Raw genomic sequence first — 18,899 nt, forward strand, 5'->3', positions numbered from 1 at the left:
TGACCCAGCACCTGGCATCCCAGGAACCAGCACGAGCCCAGTCACTGTTTGTTGCATGAATGAAAATGATTCACCAAGTGGCACGTTTGCCCCCTCCAGTCTGGGCAAAATTTCTGGGCGATTATTTGGCATACTTAATAAAAATAAACTGTTTGCATGGTTGACACATCTTGGTCACTTCTGGCCTCAGCTTAATGTCATTTCCTCAGAGACTGTCAGCCACCACCCACTCCCATATACATTAGTTTGCCAAATAAGAAACAGGAAGAATGAACCAGAAACCAGTGAAGATGGTAGGTGTGTGTGGGGGGCAGGGAGGCGCAGGCAGGGGAGGGGCCAGGAACAGGAGTGATTCTCTGATTATAACTTTTTATATAGCTTGACTGTCATATACGTGATATCTCCAAAGAGTAAAATGAAAACAAGGGGCTGGGGAGGAGGGGAGAGCACTAACTCATTATCAAAATCAATACAATAACCACACAGAGAAAAGAATAATTTCAAGGTACTTCTGGGCACTGGCCTCTGACAGCACCCCCTAAGTGAGGTACATTCTAAAGACAATAAAATCCCAAATTGTAAAAACACAAATTTACTCCATAGGTATACATTTAGAAGTATTACTAAAATTGGAATTTTAATACAGCAAATACATTAGTGTTACTAGGTATTAAGGTCTTCCCTGCAAAAGATTATATATAAAGATTTTCAAAGATTTGCTTCCCTTGTATTTTCCCTAGGGGCCCATCGTTGGTAAGGCCACACTCACTGTTTGATGTCAGATACATTGCCTAAAGGTGCTGAGGGGAGGGCAAGGAGAGCTGGCGGGGGGTGGGGGTGGGGGTCACTAACTCTCCCAGACAGGCTTTCCTGTGGTCAGCTCTGGTGCATTGCCCAGACTTCCGGGCCTTCTGGTGTTCCTTGATGGTTGTGAATACAGACTTATGTGGAGGGCCAGCAGGAGACCCACCCCCAGGCCTGAGGCAGGCCATGGGGGTCCCTGGGTCTTCAAATGCCAGCACGGAACAGACCAGCATTCTGGGGGTTTGAGCTACGCCCAGGACTTCCAATATGCCCCCTGGAGAACCTCTCAGAGACCTCGCCCTCTCTCCAGGTTGACAGATGATTCAGGTGGCTTTGCTCTCTTACAGGTGATGGTGGCAAACAGTGGCTCTTGGGTTAATGAGAAGTTGGAAAGTAAACTGCGTTGGATAAAGGTAAACTGATAAATTCTTCCTTATGCTGCAGAGACAAAGGCTGAGGGCCGCTCCTTTTTCAAGGCCGGGCAGGAGGCACTGTGAGCGTGGAACCGGACGCCAGGACCCTCACTTACAGGGCTCCCTGGTCAACGGCAGGGTTCGAATCCTGGTTCTGCTGCCAGAGAGCTGGCTGTGGGACCTCAGGCAAGTCATTTTAGTTGTGCCTTGTTTACCCCTCTGAAGGGAGGGAGATTAATAGGACCGAACTCAGAATTCTCGTGTGCATAAGATCGTGTTGTGAAGAGCGCTTTGAACCTTCCTATGCAGTGTGGTCCTGGGCCTGCGGGATCCCCTGGACCTTGGGAGGATGCAGACTCAGTCTCCACACCAATCTGCACTTGAATGAGGCCCCAGCTGGCATGGCTGCAGTTTTTGAAAGTAACCCCAGGGAGGTACCCATCACTGGCCTAGTCATCCCCAGCGGCCACACCTGCTCCCAGGCCTGCTTGGGGAGAAACCCCCAAAGCAAAAATGTGAACCAAGGGCTATCTGTTTCACTTTACCCTTTTCTACTTTATTACTTCAAATTAACAACCACAATAAAGCTCAAAAAAGTCCAATATTTACACAGGAAAAAAGTACAAAATTCCCCCCAAAGTTCTTCAGTATTTTTTTTTCAGTTTTTTAAATTACAAAGTAATAAAAAGCTTTGCTCTTTAATTAAAAAAAAAAAGGAAAAGAAAAAAAGGGGAAAAAGAGGTAAATAAATTAGGAAATACACACACAGAGAAAACAAACAAAAATAAAGTAAAAATGGGTGTTAACTAGGAGGGGTGGATGAATCCGGTGCCCAGCCCTGACCCCAGGCTCCTCTTGGAGAGAGAGGCAGAACATGGGGAGGGAGGGTGGGGCGCCAGGTGAGTGTGGCCTGCCCGGAGAATTAATTCATAACCCAGGAGCCGGATGCTTTCTGGAAGTAGTCACAGACCTGCCCTAAGACCACGGAAAGGGGATGGGGCTGCCACAGGCTGCTGACAGTCTCAGGGATCGGCAGTGACAAGGACCCTCTGTGCCCTTCTTGGGGGCCACGGAAAGTCACCGCCTACCCCTGTGTCCTTGTTAGGAGGGCGAGAACCAAAAGTCCGCCTGGCAGGTGGGGCAGGGCACCTGCTGTCCTGGGAGCTACAAAGACAGACAGACACACACACACAAGGAATCCCAGCCCCCACCACCTCGCCACCCATTCCTCAGAGTCTTCTTGGAGAGGCAAAGAGACCCAGACGTTCAGGGGACACTGAAAAGCCCAACCCAGAAATTCGCCACAGTCATTTCGGGGCAGTAGGAGCTGTGCCTGTTTCCTGGGGTCCCGAGACTCAAGAGCACCCAGTGGGATCTACCCCGACCAACCACACCATTCCCCCCGGCACCTCAGGCCACCTCTTGATGGCACACGAGGACCAGCGGCATCTCCAACATGGAAATAGCCCCTCTCGGCCGGTGTCTGCACTGGCTGGGGCGCGGCCGCGGCGTCTGGCGTGTGGAGCCCCATGTCTGGGGAGCATTTGGCCGCCTGAAGGTTGTGGACAATGGGAAATGCGTAGGGACAAGAATCCTCTGTGCTGAAGGCATCCCATCTTCTTGCCAATGGCAAAAAAAAAAAAAAAAAAAAAAAAGGAAAAAAAGAAAAAGAAAAAAAAAAGAAAAAGAAAAAGAAAAGAAAATCCATCGTCGGTTTTATGCTGGGTTTTTTTTCTTTTTGTTCTTTTGAGTGGTTTTTTTCCCCATCTTTTCGTTGTTGTTGTTTTTAAAAGAAAATACAGTGAAGACACTGGAAGGGGGAGAGAAGACAGATCAGGTACACGTCTGCCTCTGGCCACCATCCTCCAGACAACCTGAGTCCCCATGCTCCTGTCCTGAGGCTTTGAGCCGGTCCCTCTCCAGGGACACAGTGGGTGCTCCATTTTCATGGGAAGAACAAAATCTCTCTCCCTCCTCCTCTGTCCTCTCGGTGAGCAGCCACGCGCCCGCCCCACCCTGCCACGGAAGAACTGGTTCCCGGACCTGAGAGCTGGCGAAGGCAAGCCCTGTTTCACGTCCCAGCTCTAGCCGTGGAATGAATTTCTGCACATCACCTCATGCTCAGGGCGTCCTGGTGTGAGGCCATGCTGGCGAAGCCCCCTGCCACATACCTGTTCCCCAGGGAGCTCAGACGTTTCCCCCTACAGCCCTCCCCTCCCAGAACCTCCCCTCTGCCCCCTGCGCTTCCCCAAGTCAGGCTCCAGAGGAAACCTGCTCCCAGCTCCTCAGGTCCGCATGTGGCCATGGGCGTCCCACGGAGATTCACACTGGCCAAAGGGCTCTGGGAGCCCACCAAGGGCCACGTTTTACATCAGATAAACCCCCAAGTACATGACCCTGTTCTAAGTGCTTTATGGGAATGACATGTTTAACAGCCCAGGGGTTAAGGTAGGACTAAAGGCCTGGGGACAACCGTCAGCCCCCAGGGCTGTCTCAGCTAAGAACTAACTCCTCTGCAGACTACTGGAAGGGGGGCAGGGACAGCCAACAGAGGGACAGAGAATGGAGGACTGGCCTGAGAGCAGAGGGAGGCTTTTTCCAGCTGAAATTAGCTGGTGTGGGCTGGACTGAGCCAAGTAGCTCTAAGGTAAATTCTCTCAAGAGCTGTTGATTGGGTTGGGGGGGGGGGCAGGGAGAGGCCCTGCCACTCCCCTCTGAGGCCACGGGTGTTTCTAGACCTGGCTGGACTCCATCTGCCGCAGATACTGACTCACCTAAGCAAATACTGGTCCGATGGTGGCTCTTCCTCACTTTCCGAGATGGTCAAATGGCACGCTTGTCTTTGGGAGGAGAGACACAGAGGCGGGGAGGGGATAAGCTGCTGCTGACCGCAGTCTGGCAAGTCTCTCCCCACTGTGGAGCTCCCTGCCCACCCCCACTGCCCCTGGAACCAAGGGAAGGGGAGTGTGACCTCAATGACCCTAGGACATAGCTGCTTCAGAGACAAAGCAGCTGCTCCGGGCCACATGGACATCACGTTGGGACCACCAGACTCCCAGCTCATGGCCCGTCCTGGGGCTCACCCACCACAAGCAAAAGGACCAAGGCAGGTCTCCTGCCGCCTCTGCAGGAGATCCCCGGGCAACTACAGACTCCCCCTTTCCAACTTTCTGAGTCCAAACATGGTCCCAAGTGAGGCCACCAGCAGAATCTGCCCATCCCTCCACCCTGTGCTGACAGGGACCTGAGGGGAACTTCCTGATGGCTAGGACCACGACCCCTCCTCCATGAGCTCCCTGTGGCCCACCGGGGTGGGGCCTGGCTCCCTGTGGCCCAGCTCCACCACTAGCTCTGAGCCTGCTTCGACTCTGCTTCCTGGGGCTAAGCCAACCTCAGGAAATTAAATGAAGCCAGGTCCTTTCCTCAACAAAAGGGGCTGCTCCAAGGTCATCGGAGAGACGAGAATGGAAGTGGGAGCCCGGACTCCCCCAGGCCATGGCCCTCGGGCCCAGTGGCGAGGCAGAGGAGGCCGGCAGCCAGGGCAGCTCACCTGTGAGGCTGAAATCCGGGAGACCTCTTGCCGCCCAGTGAGGTCGGAGGAGGAGACGTTGGCAGGCGCCCCCCTGTGTAGCCTCATGCTCACCTTCCTCTCTCTGTCGACTCGTGAGATCGCTCTGGGAGAAGTATTGCCTAGAGGAGGAGAGGTAGGGAGAGGCAGGGGGAGGCTCCCCATCAGTGTCCAGGCCCCCGTCGCTCCGGCCCCCCTTGGGCCCAGCCCACTGTGCAAGGGCCCCCCCACCCCGCTCACCAGCTTGCTGGATGCGGGAGGCCGGGGTGGAAGCCACAGGCTCTGCGGCACTGCGGAGCCGGTTGGCAGCAGCCCCTGTGGGTGGGCCAGGGGGTAGGGCCCGGGTCGCCGAGCCACGGAGCTGTCCCATCCTCTCCTCGCGCTCGTGCTCTCGCCGCTCCCGGTCCACGTCCTCGGGGTTCCGGGCTGCGCCCTGCGGGGAAGAGAGGAGACCCGGTCAGGCCTGTGAGGTCCAGCCCTCCCACGGGGCAGAGTACGGGGAAGAGGCCGGGTGGGCCCCTGGGGAAGAGGCAGCTCGGAAACCCTCTGGTCCAACCTCCTCCCCACCAGGCGGGAGACCTGGAAATGACTCCCAAACACACAGTACAGAGAAACAAAGCCACACGACCGCCCAGAGGGAGGAGGAAGCTGGGTCAGAGGAACGGGCGGAGGTCACTCTGCCCTGGGCTGAGGCAGAGTTGGGAGGGCTAATGCCCCAGAGGAGTAAGGGCACTCCTTGGCCCTCCCAACCCAGGTCCCTGCTGTGTTCCGAAGCCCTCAGCCCCTCCAAGTTTCCAAACAAGCAGGGCAGGTGTTCAGAGACCCAGAGAACGAGGAACAAGCTAGCTAAAAGCAGGGCCAGCGTCTGAACCAGGGAGCCGGCCAGGGGACCCCATCAAAGGTTGCTCTTGCCCCATCCCCGGAGCAAGCAATGACTTCCGGCAGGTGCTGTCGGGGAGGCCCTGGGACTCAACACGGATGCCGCTGGCCCTGGGACAGGACAGGAGCTCAGGGGGAGCTCGAGAAAGAAAGGGCTAGGTGCACCCATGGGAGGAAAAAGAGGCCCAACGGGCAGGATGGGGCGGAAGGGTTCCGGGAGCCCCCAGGGCCTGCCCTCCGGCTGCTGCCACCCCAGCGCAGGAGGAAAGGAGACAGCCTCAGAGAGAGGAGCATGGCATGGGAGCGGCGTCCGGCCGCATTACCTAGTTGGTCCTGGGGTCGTCCACAGGGAAGGGCGGGGGGCTGGCATGAGGGGGGCCGCATCTGTGGAGGAGAGAGCTGCAGGCTGAGTAGGGGGGCCTGTTCATGGGCCACGGGGCACAGGCTCCTGCAACCCTGTGTCTCTCCCGGGCACCTGGCCGGGAAGGCCCTGCTATCCTTGGGAAACGAGGGCTGGGGGCGGCCCTTGCCTTTAAGTAACTCCAAGAGATGGGGGCTGGGGAGCAGAATGATCCCTGAACCCTAGTGAGGAGTCGAGGCCCAAGGAGCCCTCGTGACCTGTTTGGGCAGAGCCAGGGTTTAAATCCAGGCCTCTGCCCCCCAGTCCTACTCTGCACCCCCAAAGAGCTTAGGAGGGACATACATCCCCAGTCCTCCCACCCACAAGCCTGACAGGGCAGGCCTGGAACCCCCGAGGCTCTAGCTCCTGACTCCAGTCTCCACCCAGCCCCACCCCGGACCCCGGGCTCCCATCAGCGACAGGACGGCAGAGAGCACCTGAGCCCCAGAAACAGAGCAGGCCTGTGTAAGAGCTGCAGTCCCATTCAGGAAACCTGCGGGCCGGGTGGGGGACAAGCCCATCCCTGGCCTGGGCCAACTGAGGCTGGTGAAGCCAAGGGGTCCACTCAGAGGGGTACAGGCCAGGAGTGAGTGACTGCGCAGAGGGCTACACCCTGACCCCAGCAGGCTCAGGTCAAGGCTAGCCCCGAAGCAGGAGGAGCTACTTTCCACGTTTCCATCCAACCAGTGACGCCTCAAGAAATGCACACCGGGGAGGTTTCTTGGCTTTTATTCGCCCACAGGAAACACAAAAAGTCAACACCAAAGTCACACAATCATCCAGCCCTGCAGTGCAGACCCCTGTCCTTGGCTACACTGAGTATCCTCCGGGCTTGCTGGTTGGACCTCGGAAAACGGTGCCTCCGTGTGCTGACCGCAACGTCCCAGACTCCAGGGAGCCAGAGGTCCCGGGGCCCTGATGCTGAATGGGGTGGCTACTTCAGGGAGAGCCACTCGCAGTCAGGGGTGGGATCCTTCCTCCAGGAGTCTGTAGCCCTGGGTGCCCAGCATGGTGTCCGGTCTGTAGGTAGGTGCTGGTAAGTGCATCGGGGGCCTGGCCTTGGGACGAAGGCATGGAAGGTCCCCACCACGTGTCTGCAGATGCTTCCGCCAACGGGCAGCTGGAGATGGTGGAGTTCACCGTGGGGTGACAGGCTCAAAGGCGCCCAGCGATCCAGTCCGGGCCCTCAAGTCAGAGACTGGTACAGAATAAGGCTGTTGGCACCTCTGTTTGGCTCCTGACTCCAGAGCCTGCCTCGAAGGGGACCCTGGGGAGGGGTCGAAGTGCCAGCAGTGGGTGGGGAGGGTGCTCCTGGCCAGGCTTGAGAGGAGATCTTGTCAGCTGGATGGTCCCATGAGAGGTTCTGTAAGGAGCCATCTAGAGCAGCACTGCCCCACAGAACTTTCTGTGATGACAGAAATGTTCACGTCTGCCTTGTTGGATCTGAGAGCCACTCACCAGCCCCGTGCGGCTACAAACAACTTGAAACGCAGCAAATTCAACTGAAGAGCTACGTTTTCAGTTTTGGTTAATTTTAATTAATTAAAAATTAGCCACACGTAGCCACCAGCTACCATATTGCATGGCGCAAGCCCCAAGACAACGTAAAACCCGTTCTCGGAGCTACACTGCGAGGAAGGGCCAAGCCCATCCCTGAAGCCGACCCAGGGATGACTTTCCACACAGATGGGGGCAGTGCCCAGCGTCCAGATGCCTTGAGCAATGAACGCCCTTTGGGCGAGAAGAGCCGGCCCCTGGCCCTCAGCCACACTCCCAGCTAGGAGGTCTGGGCCAGAAGGTGCCCCACTGCCCATCGCCCACCCGCACCCCTCGAGTCCCCTGGCCTGTGGGACTGTGGCTCTCTGCCCGATCTCTGTCAGACTCCTTAGGGTACAGTACCAAGTCCCTGCCCAAGCCCCAGAGAGAAGAGGGCCGCGAGCCCAGGTGCTGAGCCCTGCATCCAGGAGAAGCTGCCCTCAGGTCCTGGGCATCTGGTGTCTGCCACGAAAGGAGTAGCACACCAGCATGAGGTGCAGAACAGGTGGGGCGCTTAATGAGTTCAGGTTCAATACAGAGGCCACCGTCAGGGTCTTGCTGAAGCCATTCTTGGTGCCCATTCCCACCAGGCCCTCCAGGGCAGTGAACATCATCCCTTCTTCAGGCTCCGTTCATGAGGCAGCTGATTGATCCCCAAGAATCTCACGGCAGGGCCTTCACCACTCCCTCTCCACTGCACCCCACCATGCCAAGGGACACCTCCTCAGGCCTGGCCCCGATGGGCTCAGACACATCTGGTGACGTCAGAACTGGGGCCCCGGAGTCCAGACCACAGGCCAGTAGTTTTGGGGGGGCAGCTCCTCCACCTCCTCCACGGGCCTATCTGGAGGGCCCTGGGTGCCCAGGGGCGCCGGGCACCTGGAAGGGACAGAGAGCACAGCAGAGGCTCAGCCTCTTGTGCTCACCCAGCCAAGCGGTAAATCTTGGAAAGGCCGGGCCTCTGAGGGTCCTTACCAGTATGAGGGTGAGTACGTGGGCCCGGCACAGGGACAGGGACAGGGACAGGGCAGCGCAATGGCTTCGTTGTCACGGGGCTGAGCCTGGCTCGAGGAAGCCCCCTTTTCCAGAAGAGATGTGAAACAAGACACACGATTTCACAGATTCCGGAGCTCTGGGCACTGCTGACGGGCTGACGCTTCTCCCCACCGCCCCCGACCCCCAAAACCCTTAAAAGAGGGAGACAGAGCAACCGCCTAGCAAGACCCAGGGTCCCATGACCAGGAAGAAAGAAACCACAATGAATGGGTCCAGGCTGGCCAGAGGGGCCATGGTGAAGGCAGCTGCCTGGGGCGTGCAGGACAGCAAGAGCAGGGTGGTGTAGGCGACAATCAGGACAGCCGGAGGGCCCGCCAGCGCCATCCACGCCCTGCCGAGGGCACCTAGGAGGGACTCAAGGCCTGGCCAGGTCCTCTTGGGCCCGGTGGGAGGCGATGCCCTGCCTGGGCCCCACTGCCCGCGGCGGCACACGCGCTCGGCACAGATGAGGCTAGAGTGGAAGGACCGCGGGGACTCCGTGAGCCCAGTGAGGTCGCGTGCCCTGTCCAGCTCAGAGCCCCCACTTTTCGGGAGCCCCACCCGCCACAGGGTCACTTTGGCCTTAGGAGTCGGGGCCTTCCCCGTCCAGTCCCCCAAGCCCGCCTTGGCCTCCAGGTGACTCACGAATTTGAGCATGTTCCAGTCGAAGACGTAGTCGTAGGAGAAGCCCTGCCGGTGGAAGAGGTTGCGGAAGAGCTGGCGCAGGTACGAGTAGTCGGGCTTGTCGTCGAACCGCAGGGAGCGGCAGAAGTTGAGGTATGTGGAGAACTCGGCTGGCAGAGGGCACAGAAAAGGCTGCCGTGAGGCCCAGGCTCCGGGGGTCCCCGCCCCCGCAGCCCGCATCATCCTACCCACCCGCTGTCCCTCCAAAGGCTCTCAGTCTCAGAAGGGACAAGAGGACGACAGAGCAGAACAATGGTCCTCCTTATGGCGCTAAAACCCTTGCATGCCGGGGAGCAGAGCCTTGAAGACTCGACGAGAAGGGCCGGGAGTTAGGAGCGCGCGCCCCTCGCAGCAAGGATACCCCAGGGCCACAGGCCACGGCTCTACCTGCTCTTGCCAATCACTCTGGGGAGCAGGCATGCAGATGGCAGGTCAAGAGCTGTCATAAAATCCAAAGGACAGTCAAGGGCCCAGGGGGAGCTCCCAACGTGACTGAAGCCACAGGAGGCAAATCTCCATCTCCTCCTCCGGAAAGCTGGGCTGGGGCAGCCCCCGGGATGGACAGAAAATGCACACTGGCCTCTGGCCCGTCCCTGGCATGGGAATTCCTCAAACCCTCATAAACCCTTAAATGCTAACAGCACTGGGCGCATCTTTTGTTCCAATGAGGCGACTCTGGGTGGCCTCCTAATGGCTCCTAGATGGGTGGGAGCTGGTCACCAGAAAGACCAAGCCTAAGACTGTGCTTAGAAGCTTAGAATTTCCAGCGTCCATCCCCAAACACTTCTTTAGAAGGGAGAGGGCCTGGAAACAGAGTTAGTACTCACTTATGTCTACACGAGGAAGCCTCCATAAACATCCCAACAGCATGGGGTTTGGACAGCTTCCAGGTTGGTGAACACATCCCCATACAGGAGGGTGACACGCCCCAACTCCACGGGGACAGGCCCCCTGCAGCCCTCACGCTCTGTTATCTTTTCATCTGGCCGTTCATCTACATTCTTTATCGTGGCCTTTCATAAGGTGCCACACAGAGGAAGTTTCCCTGAGTCCTGTGAGCTGCTCTAGCAAATTCATCCCTGCTGGGGGAGGGGAGAATGTGGGAACCTCAGACTCACAGCCGGCCGGTCAGAGCACAGGTAGAAAGCTGGACTTGTGACCGACCTCGGGCTGGTGGGGGGCTCCCATGGGACGGAGACCCAAACTATGGGATCTCCCACTGTCTCTATGCAGACCGTGTCAAATGGAGTCAAGCTAGAGGGCACCCAACAGTGTCCCAGAGAACTGCTTGATGGGGGGAACCCCCACACATGTGGTGAGCCCATGTGTCAGAAGGGGCCTCTGCATGGGTGGTGAAGGGGCCTCACAGGGCAAGGAAGAATGAGCTTTTCTTACTCGAAGCCCTCATGAGATGAGGTGGGGGGCGGGGGCAGCAGTGATAGCCAGCCTGTGACCAACGCTCTGACGCTGGGGCAGCGGGGGTCCAGTGTGGGCTGGGTGGCCCTGTCTTCCCCTCAGGGAGGCCTTGAAGGGTTCCCCGGTCAGCCGCCGTCCCCACGGGGCTACTCACAGGGGTAGCCTTTGCAGAGGACCTCGATGGGCGTCGACATCTTCTTCTCACTGATGCGCTCGTACTTCTGGCGCTTGGTGGCCGCTTTGAGGCCCTGCCAGGGCAGGGAGCCCAGGTTGAAGTACATGAGCACATAGCCCAGACTCTCCAGGTCGTCACGGCGGCTTTGCTCTGCAAGGAATCAAGGACAGGGTGAGGGGCGGGGTCCGCGGGGGCTCCTGGCCAACAGGGACCAGGCCCCCCTCCTCCAGGACATGCTCCTCAACTGAGGGGTACCGCCCACACCCCTCACCCCACCGCCTGGCCCACCAGCTAGCTGTGACTCTGGCAGAGACACAGGTTACAGTCACCCTCCTACAGAAAAAGATGTGGGGCCCAACTTTTCCTACTCAATCAGGGCCTAGTTTCTCCAGCTCAGGCACCTCCGCATTCAGCAGTTAGAGAGCAGGTAGCCCAGGGCCTCCTTGCCAGCCCCCTCTGGGGACAGGGCACAAGTGCAGCCTCAGACAGGGCCAGGGTCAAATCCGACTCAGTACCTCAAGCACCCGTGAGCCCGTGTCTCCCACACAATGGAAAGTGAACACCCGCTCGGGTTGCTATAGGGCTGAAGTCAGGCATCTTAAGGTGGTGGCCATGCCACAGCTGTCCTGAAGGGGAAAACCTGACTTTGTGCCAACAATGGGGGGAATACCTCCAGCCGCAGAGAGCCAGGGCCCCGGCCCGCTAGTCCACAGGCCTCATGCACTCACCGATGCCCAGGTGGGTGTTGATGGAGGCGTAGCGGGCAGTGCCAGTCAAGTTCTTGTTTTCCCGGTAGGGGATGTGCTGGTGCGTGCGGGCGTCCCGGTACTTCTTGGCCAGGCCAAAGTCGATGATGTACACCAGGTTGCCCTTCTTCCCCAACCCCATGAGGAAGTTGTCAGGTTTGACGTCCCGGTGTATGAAGTTCTTGGAGTGGATGTACTCGATGCGGCTGATCTGGGGGAGGGGACAGCAAGGCATTCAGCGAGCGGTCTGGGGGTGTGCTTCTACCGAGCAGTCGGGGCCAGGCCCTGCAGTGGGGCCTGAGGGCTGGGGCAGTAGGGAAAGAAAACACACATCCGTGATCCCTGCCTTGGGTAGGAGAGAAAGATCTGTCTCTGCAGCTGTGTGAGATGACTTGAAGGGGGCAGGTCAGAGACAGCTTCCTGGAGGAAGTGACACAGACAGGAATTGTGAAAGAGGAGTTCACCAAGGTTACTATGAGACAGAGAGGGGAGAGAGCAAGGTAGGAAAGCTAATGGTAAGATCTAGAAACAAAGCCTGGAAAGGCATCTGGGCCCGCAAGGAAGCCTCTGCTGCCCAGCTGTACGCCCACATTGGACTAGAGGAGCCGAAGTTAGAGAGGAGTGCCGAAGGTTGTTCTAGCAATCAGATTGTGGGGGAAGGGAGGAGAGGGAGGAGCACCAGTGAAGCCTCAACTCAGCTGGGGTGACAGAGATGGAGGACCAAAGACAGGCTCTGTGCCCTAGCTTGCCAAGGACACCAAAGTCAAGCAGACACACAGACCCTGGCTTTCACCACTATGTCAGAAACTTAAATTAACATATAAGCACACGGTACGTTCTCTGGCAAGTCCATTCCTTCTCTGGGTCTGTCTCAGGCTTCTGAGAACAAACAGACTCATCTGGCTTGGCTGAGTATTACCTACTGTGTCCAATCCTGGGGGAATCCGACAACGCTCCCCCGCACACGCACATTTAGCCTGAAACTGCAGGGGTCTGCAGACTTCCGGCGGGCCAGCCGCAGACCCAGAGCCTGCCTAATGGGAGCCCCGTCCATGTGTCATTCCGGGTCCCAAATCCTATGTTTTTCTCTTTTTTTTTTTTTTTTAAAGATTTTATTTATTTATTTGAGAGAGAGACAGTGAGAGAAAGCATGAGCGAGGAGAAGGTCAGAGAGAGAAGCAGACTCCCCGCGGAGCCGGGAGCCCAATTCGGGACTCGATCCCGGGACTCCAGGATCATGACCTGAGCCGAAGGCAGTCGTCCAACCAACTCAGCCACCCAGGCATCCCTGTTTTTCTCTTTTTAAAAAGGTTTTCTGCCCTGAGTTTATAAAGGGTGCAAGGATCGAAGAACTGCTTATCAGTAGGCATGCATCTGCTCTGGTCCAGGCACTGCATGGTGTCCCTCTTGATCCCGCAACAGCCCAGCAAAGGGGAGACTCTCATCTGAGATGACGGACACTCACAGAGGCTTAGTGATCACCCAGAGTCAGCACAGCGGGGTGCAAGCCAGGTCTGTGTGATCGCTAGCTTCAGAATCATCCCAGGGACGCATGGGTGGCTCAGTGGGTTGAGCCTCTGCTTTCGACTCAGGTCATGATCTCAGGGTCCTGGGATCAAGCCCTCATTGGGCTCCCTGCTCAGTGGGGAGCCTGCTTCCCCCTCTCTGCCTGCCTCTCTGCCCACTTGTGATCTCTATCAAATAAATAAATAAAATCTTTAAAAATTAAAAAAAAAAATAATCCCAGGGCAGAGTCCTAGGTCCTACTCCAGGATCCCAACCCAGGAGGCCTAGAGATCTGCATTTCACGCCTCCCACCCCACAATTCTACAGTCAGTGGTCAAGGTCCCCTAGTCCTAGTCCAGGCACCAGGGCTGTCCTATGTCCCTGTCACTACCTCCTGCTGTGGCATCCTTCAGAGGCAGAAGGCAGGGCTGGTACCCTGTGCCCGGTGGGGAAACAGAGACTGGAAGGGAAGCCACAAGCCCAGCAGGGCCCACAGTCCCTGGCTGGGGAGGACTGATGGGGGGACTCACCATCTGGTCCGCCAGGAGCAGCACCGTCTTGAGGCTGAACTTGCGGGAGCAGAAGTTGAAGAGGTCCTCGAGGCTGGGCCCTAGCAACTCCATGACCATCACATTGTAGTCCCCCTCAGCTCCGCACCACTTGATGGATGGGATTCCCACTGAGGGCCAGAGAACGGCTGTGAGGGTGGGACCACCCCCTGCGCGCGCGCGCACACACACACACACACACACACACACACACACACACACACACGCCGCCAGAGGGCCTCAGGCCCCGCCCCCAGGCCCCGCCCAGCCCTCACCTCCTCCCTGCATCATCTTGTAGAACTTGCTCTCGATGTGCAGCTGCGGGTGCTTCGTTTTCACACACTCAAGCTTGATGGCAACTTCTTCACCAGAGGCAATATTGGCACCTGCCAGGGGCGGAGTAGGGCACAGGGGACCTGGGTCACGCTCGGCCAGGCAGCTGGCCTCAAGTCAGGGCCAAGTCAGACGTCTGTGCCTGAGCAGCTCAGCACCCCTTGGGGGATGGCAGAAAAGAGGCAGAGGGCCCAGCACTGAATCCAAGGGAAGCGAAGGGACTGTGGGCACAGAGCAGACCCCTGGGCAAGTTGGGGTGGGAGGGGAGAGTGGGAAGAGCAGCATGTGCGAGGGGAAGGCCGGGAGGAACTGCGGACACGTCAGAGCCACAGGCTAGTGCAGCCAGAATGTCAGATGCAAAGGGAGGCGAGATGGGCTGCAGACGGCTCACAGATCACGTGAGAGGAATTTTACCCTGGAGAGTGGGAGCCCCTGAGCTGGAGAGGAGTGAGGTCAGTGGGATGTCAGGGCTAAGGAGGAGAGAAGGGAGTGGGGCAAGCTTCTGTCTCAAGAAGTCCCAAGAAAGACCCAAACCCAAACTGTGCCTTGCCTCAGTTTCCCCAGGTCTAATACTGAGTGGGCTGAGTTAGAGGCCAGGGGCCAGACTAAGGGACAGAGGCCAGGCGTCACTGCAGCGGGGTGACTGAAACCGTGGAGCCTTAGCACACACACACAGAGCAGAAGAGCCAGGGGAGGACAGCAGCCCAGAAGACTGTAGGACAAGAGAAAGCCTGCGTCTCAAGTCAGGGGACAAGATGAGGCTCTGCCATGAGCAGCCCCAGAACCACTGGCTGGCCATCTGAGAAAAGACACCATAGTTCACCCCACACACACCAGAAATCCCGAGTGAAGCCAAAGTTTGTGTGGAAAAAAGAAAAAGGTGGGGTATAAGTAGCACAGCCGCTTTGCCTTTTTGTTGTTGTTAAGTCAGCTCTACACCCGACATGGGGCTCGAACTCACAACCCCAAGATCAAGAGTCGCATGCTACCAGGCACTGAGCCACCAGGCACCCCTGCACAGTCACTTTGAAAACCAGGCTGGCATTTACCCAGTAGAGTTGAATACACACAAACCCTTTCCCAAGCAAGCCCACTCCCGAGTGTCTGTCCCTCAGAATCATGGGAGCTCCAGGAGGACAAGAATGTCATGACTCCCAACCACCCAGAAGTCCGACATCAGAATGGCCAAGTTGCCATGCAGCCAGAGAAAAGGCCACGGGGCAGGGCAAAGGAACGGATACTGGCTCCGGGCAGCTGGTGCGTGGCTCCCAGCATTTTTTTTTTTTAAGATTTGATTTATTTATTTGTCAGAGAGAGAAAGCGCACTCACGAGCGGGAAAGCAGCAGGCAGAGGGAGAAGCAGGCTCTCCGCTAACAAGGAGCCTACTGCGGGGCTCAGTCCCAGGACCCCGGGATCCTGACTCAAGCGGAGAACAGACGCTTAACCAACTGAGCCACCCAGGCATCTCTCGGCTCCCAGCATCTTAACGCGTTGTCCGAGAGAGCGAGGAGCCGCACCATCCACGAGAACCCAAGGTGGAGACAAGCCAGTGCCCAGCGACGGGCGGTGTGGACAAACTGAATGCTTCTCTGCATGCAGCGGGACACTATTCAGCCACAGCAAGGAATGAAGGACTGTTACATGCTACAGTGTCGATGAACCCTGCAAACGTGCTATGTGAACGAGCCAGACACTAAAGCACAGATGTAGGATTCCATTATAGGAACTGCCCAGAATAGGTAAATCGGCAGAGCCCGGAAGTAGACTGGTGACTGCCAGGGGTGGCAAGGGGGAAAGAGGGTGTGCCTATCTAACGGGTATGGGGTTTTCTTTTGGGGTGATGAAAATGTTTGCGGGAGGGTGCTTGGGTGGCTCAGTTGGTTAAGCGACTGCCTTTGGCTCAGGTCATGATCCTGGAGTCCCGGGATCCAGTCCCACATCTCTGCTTAGCAGAGTCTGCTTCTCCTTCTGACCCTCCCCCCTCTCATGCTCTCCCTCATTCTCTCTCAGATGAATAAATAAAATCTTAAAAAAAAAGAAAAAGAAAATGTTTGCAGGAACTAGATAGGAACGGTGGTTGCACAACACTGGGAATGTACCAAATGCCACTGAATTGTGTATTTTAAAAACAGTTAATTGTGTTATGCAAATTTTACCACTGTTGAAGGAGAGGAAGAGACAGGAGAAGGCAGGCACAGTTGAAAAGATACAATGCTGAACCGGGTTAGGTCTAGGGATACAAACGTAAGAAAACTCTTTAACACAAGGGAACAATTTCAACCGGGAGAAGATGGTTCCCTCTGAGGGGAAAGGAGAGGAGGGGACACCATGGGGCGGCAGGGGCCTACATGGTGACAGGCACATCCTCCTCTGAGGGGAAGGGGAGGAAGGGTGCCTGACAGCATGCATACTTGCTGTATGTCTTCTTTTGTATCTACTCACACTTAATAAAAAGAAAACAATGAGACCTGAGAAGAGAAGGGAGAACTGCCTTACAACTTTGGGATAGGCAAAACTTTGGGATAGGGATAGCAGCTTTTTATCCCTGATTTAAAACCCAAAGGCCATTTAGAAAAAAGAAAAAAAAAATGGCTCCATCCCATCCAAAATGGGAATCCCTTCTTCGTGGCAAAAACACCAGCAACAGGGGTGCCTGGGTGGCTCAGTGGGTTAAGCCTCTGCCTTCAGCTGGGGTCATGATCTCCGGGTCCTGGGAGCCCGCATCAGCCTCTCTGCTCAGCAGGGAGCCTGCTTCCCTTCCTCTCTCTCTGCCTACTTGTGATCTCTGTCTGTCAAATAAATAAATAAAATCTTAAAACAAAACAAAACAAAACACCGGGAACAAAGTCCTATGAACTATCCCTGTAACTTACCAGTGGCAAGGGGATGATGGCACTAACATGTTAACCAGCTCCTATTGCCCAGTAGGAAAAAGACCAAAGGCTCAAAGGAAACAGGGTAAAGGACCTACAGAGATGCTTCAAGAAAAAGAAATCATTAATATAAAAATGGTGAGATGCTCAACCTCCTTGTGAGAGTAACGCAAATGGTCCCCAAAGAGCTCCCCCACCAGTGCCTGGCGGAAGTCCTGCGGTGAAACGCCTGCACTGTCCTGCGTGGGGCAGTGGGGACCATGGCTCAAGGAGCCCATGTGTTAACTGAATAAGCCGGCTCCCAGTTTGGGGGTGCACTCAACACCCTAGTGAGTACAGAAAGGGCCTGGATGAGGTGGTCCGCTGTGGGGTGTTTGCAACAGCAGAACTTGGACACAGCCCAGATGGCCGTCATTCTGGGGCCTGGTTAAATGAAGAATGGCCCATCAATAACACGGAATACAATGGAAAAAGAATGAGGAAGCTCTCTCTGTGCAGAAGTGGAAAGATCTCTCAAAGATACAGGAAGTGAAAAAGCAAAGTACAGAACAGTATGTATTCTATGCTCTTTCCAGTTTAAAAAAATAAAAAGATGGAGGAAATAATATGGATCTGTTTGGTTGTATCTACGTAAGAAAACACTGGAAAGGAGCAGGAGAAACCAGTGAGGGACGGGCAGGGCTGCGCTGACCCCTAGCCCAGGCGGGAACAACATTTTACTGGATTCGAGATTATGGGCTGCCATCTTTCCTGACACCTCTTTTGGGATATAATTCACGTACTACACAATTATTTCTTTAAAGTGTACAATTCAGTGGTTTTTAGTGTACTCACAAGGCTGTGCGATTCACACCCCAATCAACTTCAGAACATTTTCACCATCTCCAAAGCCCAGGCCCCTTCAGTTTTCGCTCTGCATCTCCCCCAAACCCCAGCTCCAGGCCACCACTCATCTACTTTCTGTATCTGTGGGTTTGCCTGTTCTGGACGTTTCTTTTAAATGGAATCATACAACATGTGATCCCTTGTGACTGGCTTCTTTCACTCGGCATGTTTTTGCGTTTTGGTTTTTGGTTTTGTGTGTTTTCATTTGTGAACCCCATAAAATAAAATTAATAAGAAAACAGATCAACAAATCCAGGGAGCAGCTGGAGAAAAAGTACTTTGCAAACTGTAAACCACTTCTGGCACATCAGCAACGTATCACCGGGGAGGGTCCCCGCCTGTTTCTGGAAGGCAGGGAGGGCGTGGCATGGGAGGCGTTCTGAGGTATCAACAGGCTTCCAAGAGGGCCTGGCCCAAGGGTGCCTGGTGGCTCAGTCTGTTAAGCCACTGCCTTTGGCTCAGGTCATGATCCCAGGGTGCTGGGATCAAGTCCCGCCTCGGGCTCCTTGCTTGGCAGGGAGCCTGCTTCTCTCTGTCTCTGCCTGCCACCCTGCCCACTTGTGCGCATGCACAAGTGCGTGCGCGCGCGCTCTCTCTCTCTCTCTCTCTCTCACACACACACACACAAATAAATAACTAAAATCTTTAAAAAAAAAAAAAAAAAGTAAGTGTTCAGCAGAAGTTGGGCTTGGTAAGTACGGCCCCCTGGGCCTCAGACATGAGCCCAGAGCCCTAACCACAGACAGGCCAGTGGGAGGAAAGGCGGCACAGGCTCTGGGAGGCGTGCGTGGGACTGTGCCAGACAGAGGTCACAGCACATGCAAAGGTCCGCTGGGAGTGGGGTACAGTAAGCTGAGTGGTTCGCTGCAGCTTGAGCTTGAGGCAGCTGCAGGAGACTGTGGAAGAGGTGATCAGAAGGGTCTCAAATGCCAAGTGATCTTGGCCTTGAGCCTGAGACTTCACGGGCCAGGCACGGATGCCTTATTAGAGGGACTCACAGCCTCCGCCCTACTGATGTCTGGGGCCCCGCAATTCTTTTTCGTGGGACGTGTGCTGTGCGTTATAGGATGGCCTGCAGCGTCCCTAACACCAGCTGT

The 18,899-nt window shown here is 56.1% G+C and overlaps 1 protein-coding gene across 9 annotated transcripts in view; it reads right to left on the minus strand.

Moving 5' to 3' along the window:
- Positions 1–1,751: 1,751 nt before the first annotated feature.
- The window catches only part of CSNK1E (casein kinase 1 epsilon), a 33,587-nt gene continuing 16,439 nt past the window's right edge, over positions 1,752–18,899 (minus strand). For 2 of the 9 annotated variants that reach the window (XM_047740961.1, XM_047740959.1), the window contains 10 exons: positions 13,986–14,096; positions 13,693–13,841; positions 11,639–11,867; positions 10,890–11,060; positions 9,281–9,429; positions 5,988–6,048; positions 5,026–5,218; positions 4,768–4,907; positions 3,992–4,057; positions 1,752–3,027 (listed from right to left, as the gene is read on the minus strand). In XM_047740961.1, coding sequence (XP_047596917.1) covers positions 4,041–4,057; positions 4,768–4,907; positions 5,026–5,218; positions 5,988–6,048; positions 9,281–9,429; positions 10,890–11,060; positions 11,639–11,867; positions 13,693–13,841; positions 13,986–14,096 — 1,220 coding nt within the window. In that variant the 3' untranslated portion in view covers positions 1,752–3,027; positions 3,992–4,040. Of the gene's footprint in view, positions 3,028–3,991; positions 4,058–4,767; positions 4,908–5,025; positions 5,219–5,987; positions 6,049–6,777; positions 8,480–8,575; positions 8,680–9,280; positions 9,430–10,889; positions 11,061–11,638; positions 11,868–13,692; positions 13,842–13,985; positions 14,097–18,899 lie in introns of those variants that run through there. The other 7 variants (XM_047740962.1, XM_047740963.1, XM_047740965.1 and 4 more) reach the window with 7 other exon arrangements.

This window comes from Lutra lutra, chromosome 8 (assembly GCF_902655055.1).
Source record: "Lutra lutra chromosome 8, mLutLut1.2, whole genome shotgun sequence".
NCBI classification, from domain to species: Eukaryota; Metazoa; Chordata; class Mammalia; order Carnivora; family Mustelidae; genus Lutra; species Lutra lutra.